Consider the following 15,114-nt stretch of genomic DNA (forward strand, 5'->3'; position numbering starts at 1 on the left):
TAACAATAATACACTTATGCTAATATCGCTGGTATTAAGGCAAACAATAGAGTCTGTACATTCAAATTCCTTATGGCGTATTAACGAATACGTTGTCTCTTTTCCGCGCGTTACCACGTGCAATCATCAAATATGTAAAGAGAAAACCGCCGGCGAGCAAATATACACCTTCTTCTTCAATGAATGCTTCAATTGTCGTTTGCCAAGCAAATACTTCCAGTCTGCGCTTAACTATAATGTTGAATTTATATCATTTGCTCTAATATCCGTGTCTGGTATAATATTAGTCTATACACATACTTATCGCGGCAAGAGGTTTTAATGATTCTGATAAACCTCATAAGATAATTAGTCTCTTTGTATAACCAGCAGACTGTTTGATCTTGGTACACAGAAAGAAAAATTTCTTGACTGGAGAGTAAAATTCTTGGCTCAAGAAAATTTTCGGGAGACCGAAGTTGTGTTGGCCAAAGTAAAAATTTTTCTTGAAATTCTATTCTTGGTGGAAATTTTTTCTTAATTCAAATTATCATAAATACTTGATACGATAAATTTTTATATTTGATCAAGATTTTTAGATACTTTAGGGAAGCAGCGCCACCTATTTCAGCTGAGAAAAAAATTTTCTCACCTTGAGAAAATTTTTCTCTTGAATATTTGATACCCATTTTATATTATTTTAGCGTGCAATTATACATATTGAATGAAAAGAAATGATAAAATATTATTTGATTTTCCCATTTGACATGTTAATAAATAAAAATATTAATGAAAATTTACTTCTATCTTTATATTTAATTTTTTGGAGCAAGAGAGAAATTTTCTCAAGACAAGAAAATTTACTTCTATCGAGAACTAAATTTTTTGGAGCAAGTAGCTGAATTTTCTCAAAACAAGATTTTCTTGGCTCAAGTGAACTTTTTTTTGTTCAAAAAGAAAAATTTCTTGACGGGAGAACAAAATTCTTGGTTCAAGAAAATTTTCGGGTGGCTGAAGGAAGACCGAAGTTGTGTTGGCTGAAGTTAAAATTTTTTTTTAAATTCTATTCTTGGTGGAAGTCATTTTTTCTTAATTCTATCATAAATACTTGATACAATAAATTTTTATATTTGATCAAGATTCTTAGATACTTTAGGGAAGCAGCGCCACTTACTTCAGCTGAGACAAACTATTCTCACCTCGAGAAAATTTTTCACTCGAATATTTGATACCCATTTTATATTATTTTAGCGTGCAATTATACATATTGAATGAAAAAAAATGATTCAATATTATTTGATCTTCCCATTTGACATGTTAATTAATAAAAATATTAATGAAAATTTGCTTCTATCTTTATATTTAATTTTTTGGAGCAATATAAAAATTTTCTCAAGACAAGAAAATTTACTTCTATCAAGAATTAAATTTTTTGAAGTAAGAGACTGAATTTTCTCAAAACAAGAAGATTTTCTTGACTTAAATAAATTTTTTTGGATCAAGATACGTATTTCTTAAAGCAAGAGAATTAATTTAGTTTTTTGCTCAAGAAAATAATTAGAAAGAGAAATATATTCTTGACTCAAGTGAGCCTTCTTTTCTGTGTAGTCAATGGAAAATCCGTTATTATATAATTTTTTATTTCAAAAGCGTGGTATTAAGCTTTTCAATGTGTTGTATTATTAATTAATATTATTTGCCGATGGAAATTTTGCTTTATGACTTACGAGAGGATTTAGGTCAGAAGATTCATTGTTGTGGGACGAGGAGTGAGTAGTAGAATAATGGGAATTGTATGGCGTTGGATTCCTATTCATCTCGGTTTTTGCTGTATAGATATTCCGCTCAAGCTGTTGGTTAGTGGTCGGGGGAGTTGGTTCGTCGGATAGTTCTTGGTAGAAGTGAATGCAAGGCAGACTTGGCGGATGACATCATGGACGGCTGTACCATTGCTTATTGGATCGGACGAGAGAGCTCGGCGTTTTGCGATTTCAAAACGGTTTTACCGATAACCGTGACTTCACCCTCAGTTCCAATTGCATTTCCGCTTGAGCTTTTTATCTATAAGACATATTTTTTATTTTATTTTATTAAATTCATTACTTTAAATGTTAATTAGTTTTTTAACTTTTCGATAAAAAATATTGTTCAAGCTTATAAAATTTATCGATGAAATGATGTTTATTCATTAATTATTTATTAAAACTTTTTAATGGTTGAAACAAGTTTATATAAATAAACATTTGAAAATCTCAATCTTGTTACAGACAAGTTTGGCCTGAAAATGATTGCTTCGGTAAACCAGACATCCCGGTTGAAGAAGAATTTCTAGCTCTTCGTGAGATATTCTTTGCTGATCTTGGTGGTGAGTACTTTTGTTTTCATTTATTTTATTTCTTATTTTTATATTAATTTAATTGATCAAGTTTATAATTAATACGGTTCAAAGTACTTCAATATCAAAGATAAATAATAAATTAAGGAAGTTCGAGGGAATCTAATGTAAAAAATAATTTCCAACTTTAAGCTTTGAAATTAAGTATACGTATAAATAAATACGTCATTTATCTAATCCCAAAATTTAAAAAAGATTCACCGTTTAGTTACTTAGATATTAAATTTTATAAATTAGATATTTTATCTCCTTATACACGGGCTCTTATGGCGGACAAACTTTTGTCGAGACTTTAATTATTTTTTTCAATATTAACCTCCCAACTTTAACGGATAAAAAACTATACACAAGAAACTTGGATTATTGCAAAATATAATAACAATTTAATAATAATACATTACCGATATAATTTTTGAAATATTAAAGTCAAATTTTATGTTTGTAACTCGTTTATCGTCAGCCATTTATTCGAATAAAGATTTGACAACATCGCGTCAACAGCTGAGAAAAAAAAGGATAGAAATATAGTTACAGAGAGAGAAATGTTCAACTCACACACTTATCCACGTCTCTGTTATGAGTATAATCAAGCGCGCTATCGCTAAATCTGTTTATTTATTCCGGCAAGTAATAAATACCAAAGTCATTTTATTACTTAACTTTATTAAATAAGTAAAAATCATTAATTATTAAATTGTTTAAATTATTCTAAATTAAAATAAAGAATTTTGACGAATATTGGGAAAACTAAAATTAAAAAAAAATTTTAACACTATTTTGACTCATTAGTTACGCTCGAACTTCCTTAAAAAGCAAACTAGGAGTACTGGAAATGTTTTCAAGTAAATATTTACCATCATCGTAATCAATACTATCGGTGAAATATTAAATAAAAGCGTATGACCGTGTAAATGTTGACGAGGTAGTAGTAAGATCTATCTCCAACAATCTCTTTAGTTGGCAGCCTGTGGGCAAGGTGAAAGTTTGTTTGCACTTGCTACCACGATCGTTAGTACCTCTTAGCATCGGTTAACTGCTTCTCGTTCAAGAGCAGTTTAGTAGTCAAGTTTATTGGATATTTTCGGGACTCAAAAGCTTTTTTCTTCATCATTATTTTTACAACTATAAAGACATTTGGAGTATTATTATATGATAGAGATAATGGTGGGTAAGAAACGTTAGGAGATATTATCGGTGAATATTATCGCAAGTTCAGCTCCCGAAATTTTAATAAAATTCAAGTTTGACTATTACCGCACAAAGGCTCGCTCGGCAGTTATCTGTGTGGCGATGACGGCAGCGTATATGCCAATGAAGCGGCGGTAATATTGTAAAAGAGACAAAGGCGCCTCTTGCCATTCACGAGTATGCATATGACAAAGCCTTGTCGTGCATTTTGCATATGTGACTACTCTGAATATACATATATGTCTATAAACTCATATATTTGAAACCGTGGCTGTCACTGAGCGTATATATAGGTGAGTGTGGTCAGTCGACATGTATGTGTTCGACGTCGCTAAAACTTGTTTGGAAGAACTAGTTTTCGAACCCGACAAACGTCAGCCTTTGACAGCGATATTTAACTTCTAGAGTTGACAAATGCAACTCCGATGTTTTCCATACAGAATATTTACTTTCATAATTGAATTTCAAAACTATAATTAATATTTACAGTACCTAAAATTAATTTCTAACAATTTCAAGAGCTTGAAAATGTTTAATTCACCTTTTTAAACTCGAAAAAAGTAGAATTTTCGAGGACTGGTCGTACTTTTAGACTCTTATAATTTTTTTTAGTAAAAAAATTATAAAAATAATGATTAAAGCCATCAGAAGCTCACTCTGATAAATTTGTTAAATTAATATTAAAAATTTTATCCAGTTCATGATTTATTTAAAACTTTTAGTTCCTTAATCGCGAGCTTACGTATTATAAGCAAGTAAAATTATCCAGTCTTTAATAATTGAATTTATTATAACGAGAAACAGCGTTTAATAAAAACTTTTTATGGATTTTTTTTTCAAAAGCGACTTTGAGCTCATGCAACCCCAGACTGTCCGCTAATTATGTATTTTTAACGCAAAAATTTGTGCAGCGTTTGTCCAGCGTTTGTCCAGCGTTACATTAATTAAATATTTACTTTTTTTTTTTTTTTTTTTTTTTGAGGTGAGTGTGAATTAATTCAAAGCTCTAGCAGATTTAAATAAACAACTCGTATGATTAAAAACGGACGCTTCAAAGAAAAATTACACCATTGAAGTATCACATAGTTGATAGTACGTTTATTTAGAGTGCTCCTTAAATAACTTTAAAAATTTTTTGCTTTTAAACTAAAGAAAAACAAAGTAGAGAAATATTTACGTTATTTCTAATTTTTTTAATAATACTTGGCAATAGTTTAAAAGTTATTAAATTATTATACAAAGTTTCCAAAGAGTTGTTTGCTTTTTGCATGCATACGTAAGAAAGTGTGAAACTTAAAAAGACATGATTCCACTATAAAATGAAGAAGAGAGGGGGGGGGGGTAGTAGTTGCTCGTAATAACTGTAACATATATCATGACACAAAATTTAATTAAACGCCCCCCAGACGGTATTCACTTGGCGCTTCTAATTTATGTATGAATAACTGGCCTGTTTATCCTTCGTGTTTAGCATCAACTGCACTAACTCTCTCGTTACTTTACACAATCACATTTTAATACAAAAATATTATCACACCTATATACAAATATGAAAACCACTAGCGCCGTTAAAACTTTTATTTCAATTTATCATCGTCAAATAATTTATTTCTCTTTTATTTTTCGACATTAAAAAAAAAAAAAAAAAAAAAAAAAAAACAGCAGTAATTCACTTTAGTTACAAAATAAATTAAAATTTCACTGATGACATTTAAAGTCGCAGGTGCGTATAACGAATATGCTAGTATATAGAATTCATATTGTAAAATCCACAATATTCCAACTAAACGTTTGCATTGCAAAGAGATCGCGAGGTAGCTGAACAAAGAGAGAGAGAGAGAGAGAGAGAGAGAGAGAGAGAGAGAGAATACGTGAGAGGTTTTCGAGGGTGTTGAGAGAAAATAGGAAGAGAAAATAGAAATAAAGAGAGGAGAGAGGGGCGAGGAGGCAATTTAATTAAAGGCTACCGGAGCCATGTGCTCGTGTTCGCTGAAACGCGAAATATATGTTCCGTCTAGGCAGATTAGGTGGAAAAATGCAACTTGTTGCGTTTTAAACGGACCCCACTGATGCATTGATTGACGTTAATTGTGCGGTACGTCGCGGCGTCATCCTATTTCATCCGTTCCCTCGATGCTTTGGCTAACCTTATCTGTATCCACGTTCGTGCACACATCTGTCTCCCTTTAGCTCGGTTCTGTCATATAACAAAACACAGCTTGCCTCATTGAGCGTGTGTCACGTACCTGCCACCACGTATTCGACGTGCTTGCTAGCACGATACAACAGACCAGCACATATACTCACAGTACATACACTGGGATATGATTTTGTCACAAACCTCACCTTAATTGAGCGTTGACGTCTCATTGTCTAGTAATTTTATTCTCCGGGTTGATGGAATACACGTTAAAATATACGTTTTTGTATTGTATTAGATTTACCGCTCCATCGAAATAATACCACCAAAATCTCATCGTAAATTCTAAATGTGTATTATTTCGACGCACATAATTCATTTATTATAAAGATAATTTCACTTGCTAATTTTTTAATATAATTATTGTAAACTAGCTACTACTCAAGAGAAAAATTCTTGAACCAAAAATATAATTTTGAAGAGGGTAATTGTCTTGAATCAAGACGAAAAATTCTTGAGTTAAAGAGGTATTGTGAAAAATCACTTTTCTTACAATAATCCTCAATTTTTGAATACGCGTACTTCCAAGTGTCCTCTATACGAATAAATTGTTTTTAATAGTCGTTGCGGTGGTAATTTTCGAAATATTAGCAATTAAAAATCGTACATCTAACATGTATTCCCTATCCTAACCGTAGTTACAGTGAACATTTTATTGAATAACAACCAAACTTTTCTTAGAATTTTTTTGAAAAACTGAGAATATTTAATTGAACTTATAACAAGTATTTTCTATCAAAAATAACATAAACGAGCGGTATTCATTTTTTTTATAAAAAATATTTGAAGTTAGCGACTTACAATATTTTACGTGAGTGGAAGTAAGTGAACGATAGTCTGTAAAGAGGGGCAGCACTAGTGCGTGAGAAAAAAACCAATAGCCATAACCTATTGGTGTCTTTATTTGCCACAATACATCTTTAAGTAAAATTTCCTTAAATCAAGAAAAATTTTCTTAAATCAAGAATTTTTCTACTCAAACCAAGAATATTGAGCTCTTCAAAAATATATACTTAATTCAAAAACATTTTTTTTTTTCTGTGTAGAATTGCATTTTTAGATCTAAACTTGAAATTTAATTGGACTATTGTTTTGACTTGCATAGATTCCAAATTCTGTCGAATTGGCATGCACCTTTTATTCATGTAATTATTCTAGCTAATATTCATTGTAATTTTCAATGTGCAATCATTAAAACATTCCCGTGTCTTTCTTACAAAAATGAATAATAATTGAGATGAAAAAAAAAAATTTGTAATGAGCATTGAAAGTTTCAGTTAAAGAAATTGCAGGTCTCATAAGTGAAGAAATCTGCTTAGTACATAAACATAACCAATAGAACTAAGAAATTTATTTTAAACAAATGACAATCTAATAGCATAAATTTAGTTGCAATAAAAATTCATTATTTCTAAGTCAAAAAAATATAGATTCTGGATAAGTAATCACCAACATATCATATACTAAAACCTTCTCCGAAACACGCTGCATCTTATGCTATTAGTATTATTCCGATCGGTTCAGTAGTTTTCGCAATATAACCGGACAAAAAAACCAGCTCTCCATTTATTAGTATAGATAATTTTCAGCCTAAAATTTATAAAAAGTTTGAAGAATAGGCCTTTGTTTCGTTATCAATCTTTTTAATACAAAATCAGCCGTTATTTCGTATGTAGATTTAATCTACAATAAAGTGGTGTAAAATAGGTCACTATGTAGATTTTCAGTGTCTTCTGTACCTCGTGCAAAGTACATGAGATGGAGATGAAGCATAGCCCGTTGGTAAACCTGACCCGTGAGATGGTGGTTGGACGTCTGGTAAACTTGAGTCTACGTGAATATAATAGCTGTTTTACATTTACTCGTGTACATCTACACATATTAAACCACTGTATATATACGTATATGTGTTTATTTATATATACTTTAAACTGACTTACTATCGCAGAATTTTTATCACCCTGGCTGAACTTTTTATTTCAACTATTAAACCGTTAACATATCACGACACGTAAACGGTTACGAAGGGAATATTTTTGTTATTTCTTTTCTTGTCGTTTAAAGCGCCCCACACGTAACGACGTAAGATTGACAAAAGATCCAAGAGACCAAGGAACTCGCCCCATTAAACTGTAATATCGTTTTTAAATCGGTCGTTTAAAGACAAAACCTTACTCGTATTTTCTGTAAATAAACCAACCCGTATACTGCTTTTATATTCTTTTTCCAGTTGATGACTTGGCTCGATGAATCTAATAAAACTTTTTGCTGAGTAACTTCTATGTTATACTGCAGAACAGTAAAAGCTTACTTTTGTTGATAGTTTACAATAAAATAAAATAAAATGACCTTATGAGTTAATTCGTTATTTTTTAGTCCAACAAAATTCCGAGTCATAGGATTGATTGCAGTTAAACTTTAATTAAATAGAATTTTCTGGGGTAAAATTAACGATCAGAAAAGATAAAATTAAATGTAATTTCGAATTCTATTTTTAACTAAGAAGTATTTCCAATATCCTTCACCGCAAGTAGTTCTTCCACCAATCTTCGAGATAGCAGAAGATCTTTAGCTCAGAAGCGCGGAAATTCTCATTGAACGTTTTTCGGACCGATTGCAGCCATATATCTGCATCCCACATTATCACCGACGTTCAATCCTCACATGCATCACATCACACCACTTTATACTGTTCACACTTACAGTTTCGTAAAATAAGACAGCGTAGCGAAGTAGTACAGTCTTTCTACTCACTACCACCGACGCTTTCAATGTATATAAGTGATACTTTTGGCAAACGTTCTTAGTAGTACGATGTCTCAGTTCGAGAGAAAAGCACCTCTTCACAGCGCCTCTCCAATTTACCTATACATAAAATAAAATGGCACGTCTGGTTCCTCCTGATCAAATTGCAATTCCCACAACCCGGTGATTCTTTTTCTTAACTTTTTATCTTGACAAACCAATTCAGTACGAGCCAGCTTTTGTCAAATATTTCTCTGTCCCTCTATCGAGAATATGACGTGTATGAGCAGATGTAAAATTGTTATGAAATATGTATTACGTTTCAATGAAAACATTCGTTATAAAAATTTATTAGATAGAAAAGAAATTATATCATTCTTTTTTTTTTTCTTGTTGGAATTGGTGAAATATTTTATATTAGCTCTTTATTTATTTATTTTTATTCTTTTATTTATTACATGTTATTATTAGAGAAGTCTCATGTGTAGCTTTATTTATTTTTACTCTCATACGTCTCACGTTTGATCTTGTTTGTGGGTGTTTTTTTGAAACACAAAAGTGAACAGGATAGAGGTAAAAAAATTAAATAAAAAAAAAAAACATACGAAAAAATATCGTGGACGTATAAAAGGTGGCATTTTCACTGACATAGAGTACACGAGGGTGCATACTCGAGTGCACTCACCCTGGCAAATTCTCCTCTAGTGTCTCCTCGGGCAAACGAATGTTATTAAGTTTATAAATGGATGCTAGTGCTTTGTTATTTATTTTATTTTTTTTTTTGCTTTCCGTATAACTAAAACCAACACTTCGATGTCAGTTAATAAAATTACGACTTACGGGAAAAAGCCACGGGAATTATTCACAGCCATAAATTTAAATAAATAAATTATAATTTTTAACAAAGGCAAATACCAAAGTAATAAGATAATTTTTTAATAAATACAAGATAATAGACTATGAATAAATAAATATTTTAAAATAAATAAATAATGAATTATTGATGTAATAATCTTTCAAAGTTAGCTTATATAATTCTAATTAAATAACGTGTTTTCATACGTATTTAAATTTACCGACAAATATTATTCAAATGACAATTATAATACTAGATGTACCATATTTTAATAAAGTTGTAGTGAATCACTGGTGAAAATGATATTAAATTCGCATATTAGTGGTAGTAGCACGCAGAGATAGCTGAAGCGAGAAGGTAAAACCTGTGAGGATAAAATCCGTCACGTTTTGCAGGAGATCTACCAACAACAACGCTGAGACAATAGTGCATTCGTAACTTACGTATAAATTGAATAACGGTTGTGCTTGAATAATACAGATATGTAAATGCCGCCCGGTGCGCTCCGCTTGGAAACATGGCAGACGCAGATTGTCGGCGAGGCTAGAGTGGTGGAGGTGCTACTGGAACTCGTATTAGTGCTGGTGGAGGAAAAGCTACATTGAACAAGTCGGGGGTTGAGTGAATGAGAGTAAAAGCCGAGGGAATCAGACAGGCTAAGTGTACTAACGTCGTCAGGATCATTTATATTTTATTCATATTTACTTTTTTTTTTTATTTTTAGTATCAATAAAAATTCAAAGATTTGTATCTTTATGTATAATTTCTATGTTTACTACTTATTAATTTTTTTATTCTTTCACAAACAATTACATTTATATTTACTTTAATGCAGAGAAAGTTTTAATTATCTATATTATTAAAAGAGCAGTCAATTCTCTTAATAATAACCACCAATTGGTCAATTCTCACCAATAGTCAATTTATGATGATAAGTATTTAGGCTGCATTCGAAAATGTTCTATCTCTAGATACATTATAAAGAAATAACCTTGTATCATGTGAACTATTGACATTTTTAAAGATATAAGCTCATCCCGATATTACACTCATCGAGACCTTTCATTTGAGCACCCAAATCAATTTTTCATATATTTATATATATTATATATATGTATATATGAAAAATATATCAAAATGCATGCGAGTACTCACATGAAAGCTCTTGATGAGTGTAACATCGGAATGAGCTTATATCTTTAAAAATATCATAAGTTGACAAAATACAATATAATTTCTGAATTATTGACATTTTTAAAGATATAAGCTCATCATAATATTATACTCATTGAGACCTTTCATTTGAGCACCCACATCAATTTTTCATATATTTATACATATTATATATATATATGAAAAATATATGAAAATACATGTGGATACTCAAATGAAAGCTCTTGATGAGTATAACATCGGGATGAGCTTATATTTTTAAAAACGTCAATAGTTAAGAAAGTACAATGCAATTTAAAATAATTAAGAAATAACCTTGTATCTTGTGAACTATTGACATTTTTAAAGATATAAGCTCATCCCGAAGTTACACTCATCAAGACCTTTCATTTAAGTACCCACATCAATTTTTCATATATTTATATATATTATATATATATATGTATATATGAAAAATATATCAAAATACATGTGGGTACTCAAATGAAAGCTCTTGATGAGTGTAACATCGGGATGAGCTTATATCTTTAAAAATTGCAATATTTAAGAAAGTACAGTGCAATTTAACAAAAGTCATTATTTAATAAAGTAAAATTTAGTTATTATTAATAATTTATCCATTGATATTTTTAAAATTTGAGTACAAAAAAATGGACAATCTTTATTGTCGATTATTTTGACTCTTAATCTTAAAAAAATGTTTTTTAGTAAATGAAATAAATTTAAATCTGTCAGAAAATAAAAATAATGCTGCTATAAATTGCCCAGCAGATGTTTTATCTTCGAAGCGTTATTTGAAATTATACACGGATGATCAAGCGTCAGAAAAAGTGCCGCTTGCACGCATGGCAAGTCAATGACTCGATACAACCAATTATCGTTTTTTACAAAGCAATGTGTGGTTTCGGGTTACAGTGGAGTGTAAGCCAAGGCGTAGAACGAGTAGTAGAGGGTGTTGCGGAAATGTGTGTGGGTGTAATAGGTACCGAGTACAGAGTATACTCTATAGGGTAAAAGGTATAACTTATACGATAAGCGTATATCGTGTACGATGTCTTCTCCGCTAGCCTGCTCTTTATGCAAATTGGAGTGCCACGGTAATGTCGCCTCTAGTGGAATTCGGTAAGAAAATTCGATATCGCCGAGAACCAGATGCGAAAGCAAACTCACAACCAACCTACCCATCAGCCAACCGCGTGATATCCGTATAAGAGGAAGATACTATTATTGGGAAGCTGTTGTTTTTTACATCACTTCGTTAACGATGACAAGTCGTAATCTTTAGGTTTTTTTTTGCATTTTAGTATTCTTGCTTGGTAGATGGACGATTTTCTCCTAGGATCTTCGAGAGCTTAATCCGCAGTTAGTATTACTTGGAACGTGCTTTGCTTCGTTGATTTCCGCTCTCTTATTTCATACTTTTATTCTTCTTTTTCTTTGAGGTTAAACCAATTTTGTGACTTTGTTCGCTAGATATTTTTGTTACGCAGTCAAAAGGCATGTAATTAATTACTTAATTTCATTTTATTCTCGGCAACGTTAATTTTTATTTTATAATTATTTAATTAAATTAAATAAAAAAAATTAAGTTATTAAGTTTTAACAAAATTTAAATAATAAAAATGAACAAAGAAAGTCAATTTAAGAAATTAACTTTTGAAATACGATTCTCAGAAAAATTTGTTCATCGTGATTATAATTTTAAATCTCGTGATCATAAAAATATTTTTCTCTTGATATTTTTTACGACTACGATATCCCCGATCGCATATATAAATATATGTGTATATGTATAGTGAAAATGTAAGTGTAAGCGAGAGGTTTTGAAGAAAATTGGTAAAGAAGACTCGTGCATCAGCTTCTCCACCTCAACACCATTACATCAGCCCTTATATATTTGTCGATTTTTCTTATTTTTCGACTGTTCGCGATTTTCTCTCTGTTATTATATAAAATACTCTCTCGAGCTCGTTGACCCACATCTTGAACAAGACTATCTCCCTGTGGAGTCGTTTGAATAATTTTTTTTACTGAAAAATAACGTTCACCAGTATAAAGAGCTTCAGTGCTCTCTACGATAATGTAATTCTCAGCAGTGTACTTTGCATCATGAAAACATGCTTTACGAGTTTCAAGTTAAAGATTGAGATACACTACTGCTCTTTTAATTATTTACTTACCGTTTTTCCTTTGAAATTTAAAACATTTCTTTCCAATATCTTTACGTCATTTTAAAAAGTAGCAAAATTTTTTTATAATAATAATAATATTTATTGTTTGTTAGCTTTGCTATTTACAATTTTACAGTATATATATATATATATATATATATATATATATATATATATATATATATATATATATATATATATATATATATATATAAACCTAAATAATTTCTTTAAAAAAATAAATGCAATAAATATATATATACATTCTTAATAACTTTATATTTTTAAAACCATCAACATTATTTATAATATAATTTTTTTATAAAACTATCACGGAAAAAACAATTTCGTTCTGGGAACGAAATTGTAGAGTTACCATAACTATACACAGTTTACTATTTGCTATAGAGTTACAGTAACAAAATTTTATTTAGTTCTGATAACTAAATGTTGTTGAGCTCTTAGAGCTCAACGGGATAGTTCTGAGAGACCAACGGTATAGTTGGGAGAGCTTTACGTAGCGCAGTAGTGGAGTGCGCTGACATATTTCATAACCTTCCAAAATGACAAACATAATTATTTTGTTACTTATCCATATTATTAAAAATATATGAGGGCAATTAAGATTCCAGTTTATTTATTTAAGGAAATAGGTAATTTTTTTTTTTGTCAAATTGAATTTCGTTAGAGCGGTTTTTCAAGGTTCATTTGCAGTGACTGTTAATTTAATTTATTAGTTTAATATATTGTGATTGTGATAATTTTTCTTTGTAATATAAGTTCTATTATTATTTTATTTCTATTATAATACTATTCTTATTTGTCATAAACAATTATTATTGGCAATATAAACTCGTTCTGCTGCATTTATTTATTAAACTATCAATATTAAATCGCGCATTGTAGATTTGTTAAAAGTTTTTATGGTTTCAGAACGATCCTGTAGAGTTGTGAGAGGTAAATAACGTTTAGCTCTCAGAGCTCAACGACATAGAGTTATAGGAGCCAAACGGTATAGTTACCATAAGAATGTGTTAACCTACTGGAACTTTTTACAACTAACTAACTACTATAGAGTTCCTGTAGCTAAATTTTTTTCTCCGTGTATTGACAACAAAAAATATAAAAATATCTTTCTCATCTCGACCTAAATTTTCTTCAACCTATTTTTTTTATAAAGCATTATTTTATTCGATAATTCCCACGAAAGTACTTTTTCAATATCTTTTAAAGCGTAAAAAAATTAGAGACCAAAAAAAATCATGAGACAAACTGCTTGAGCGATGTGTTCATTAAAATCCACTCGTGGATTATTCTCTCCAGAACAGAGTGGTAGACTTGATGCAAACTAAAAGTTTTTTAATCCCCAATGGCAAACTTAAAGTCGATGACGGTGTCGCTGGATTAACCGGGCTTAAAAAAAATATTTTTTAAATTCAAGACCAACTTTTTATTTTATCACTGATTTATCTCCTCAATAAGATTCAAACTGATCCTCGCTTCATTGTTCTTTCCTTTATACTTTATTTTATTTAAATAGAGCGTATGAACAACCAGCGTATTTTTGGTGTTATCAATTGTAACTTTATTAATAATAGTTCTTCTTATTGATAGCATGACTATGGAAATTTTTTCTTTCCATAAAAAGTAACTTTTCCTCATAACGTCATAATGTCATAACTTTTATGTTTAAAGTCACACGGCAGTACGGGCAATGCTCCAGCAATCTTTTTCTCTGCTATATAGAGTTTCTCAAGAATTTTACAGATAAATTCTTTCGGACTTTTTTAAACAATAAAATTGATAAACTGAAAACCGATCGAAGTAAGAACTAAAATCATAACTCTTTTGAATTTTCAATACTTTTTTATTGTCGTTTATTTTGTGTACAACTTTACCAAAAAATTCTTCTACTCTACTAAAATTCTTTATCTCTTTCTGCTCTCTTAAAAATAATAAAAAAAAAAATTGAAAAACATATCAACAATAATGTCAACCATTTGAAAAGTAAACCTGAGAGTCACGAAGTATTGGATAAACTTTGTCTTTACTACATACGTTAGTAGACACCAGAATAGTATTATATCGCCGTCATTACGTAGAATATCTGATAAGCGCGCTATAATTTAGTCTGACTTTAATTTTAGTCAATAATCACGCAACGTAGCCACATAAATTTTATTCACAATTAAAAAAAAATTTTATTCATTTAAATGAATATTAAAATAGATTTCTCTTCAATTAAAATGCTTTTTATGCTCGTGACATTTAATTTTAAATTTTCTTTACTCTTTTAAAAATATTTCGTTACAGTTTAATTTCACAACGCATATATAATTTTTTTTTCTCTCTAAAAAACAACTTTACCCCATGTTTTAATGAAAATCCACATTTTATTTCTTCATTA

General features: G+C 30.2%; 1 protein-coding gene across 2 annotated transcripts in view; it reads left to right on the top strand.

The window, feature by feature from the left end:
- LOC123275409 (protein timeless homolog) overlaps positions 1-15,114 on the top strand; it is a 136,520-nt gene that overhangs the window by 13,392 nt on the left and 108,014 nt on the right. For both annotated transcript variants that reach the window (XM_044743514.1, XM_044743513.1), the window contains exon 13: positions 2,247-2,344. In XM_044743514.1, the coding sequence (XP_044599449.1) occupies positions 2,247-2,344 (98 nt within the window). The remainder of the gene's footprint in view (positions 1-2,246; positions 2,345-15,114) is intronic.

The sequence above is a fragment of the Cotesia glomerata genome, linkage group LG1, assembly GCF_020080835.1.
Source record: "Cotesia glomerata isolate CgM1 linkage group LG1, MPM_Cglom_v2.3, whole genome shotgun sequence".
Taxonomy (NCBI): domain Eukaryota; kingdom Metazoa; phylum Arthropoda; class Insecta; order Hymenoptera; family Braconidae; genus Cotesia; species Cotesia glomerata.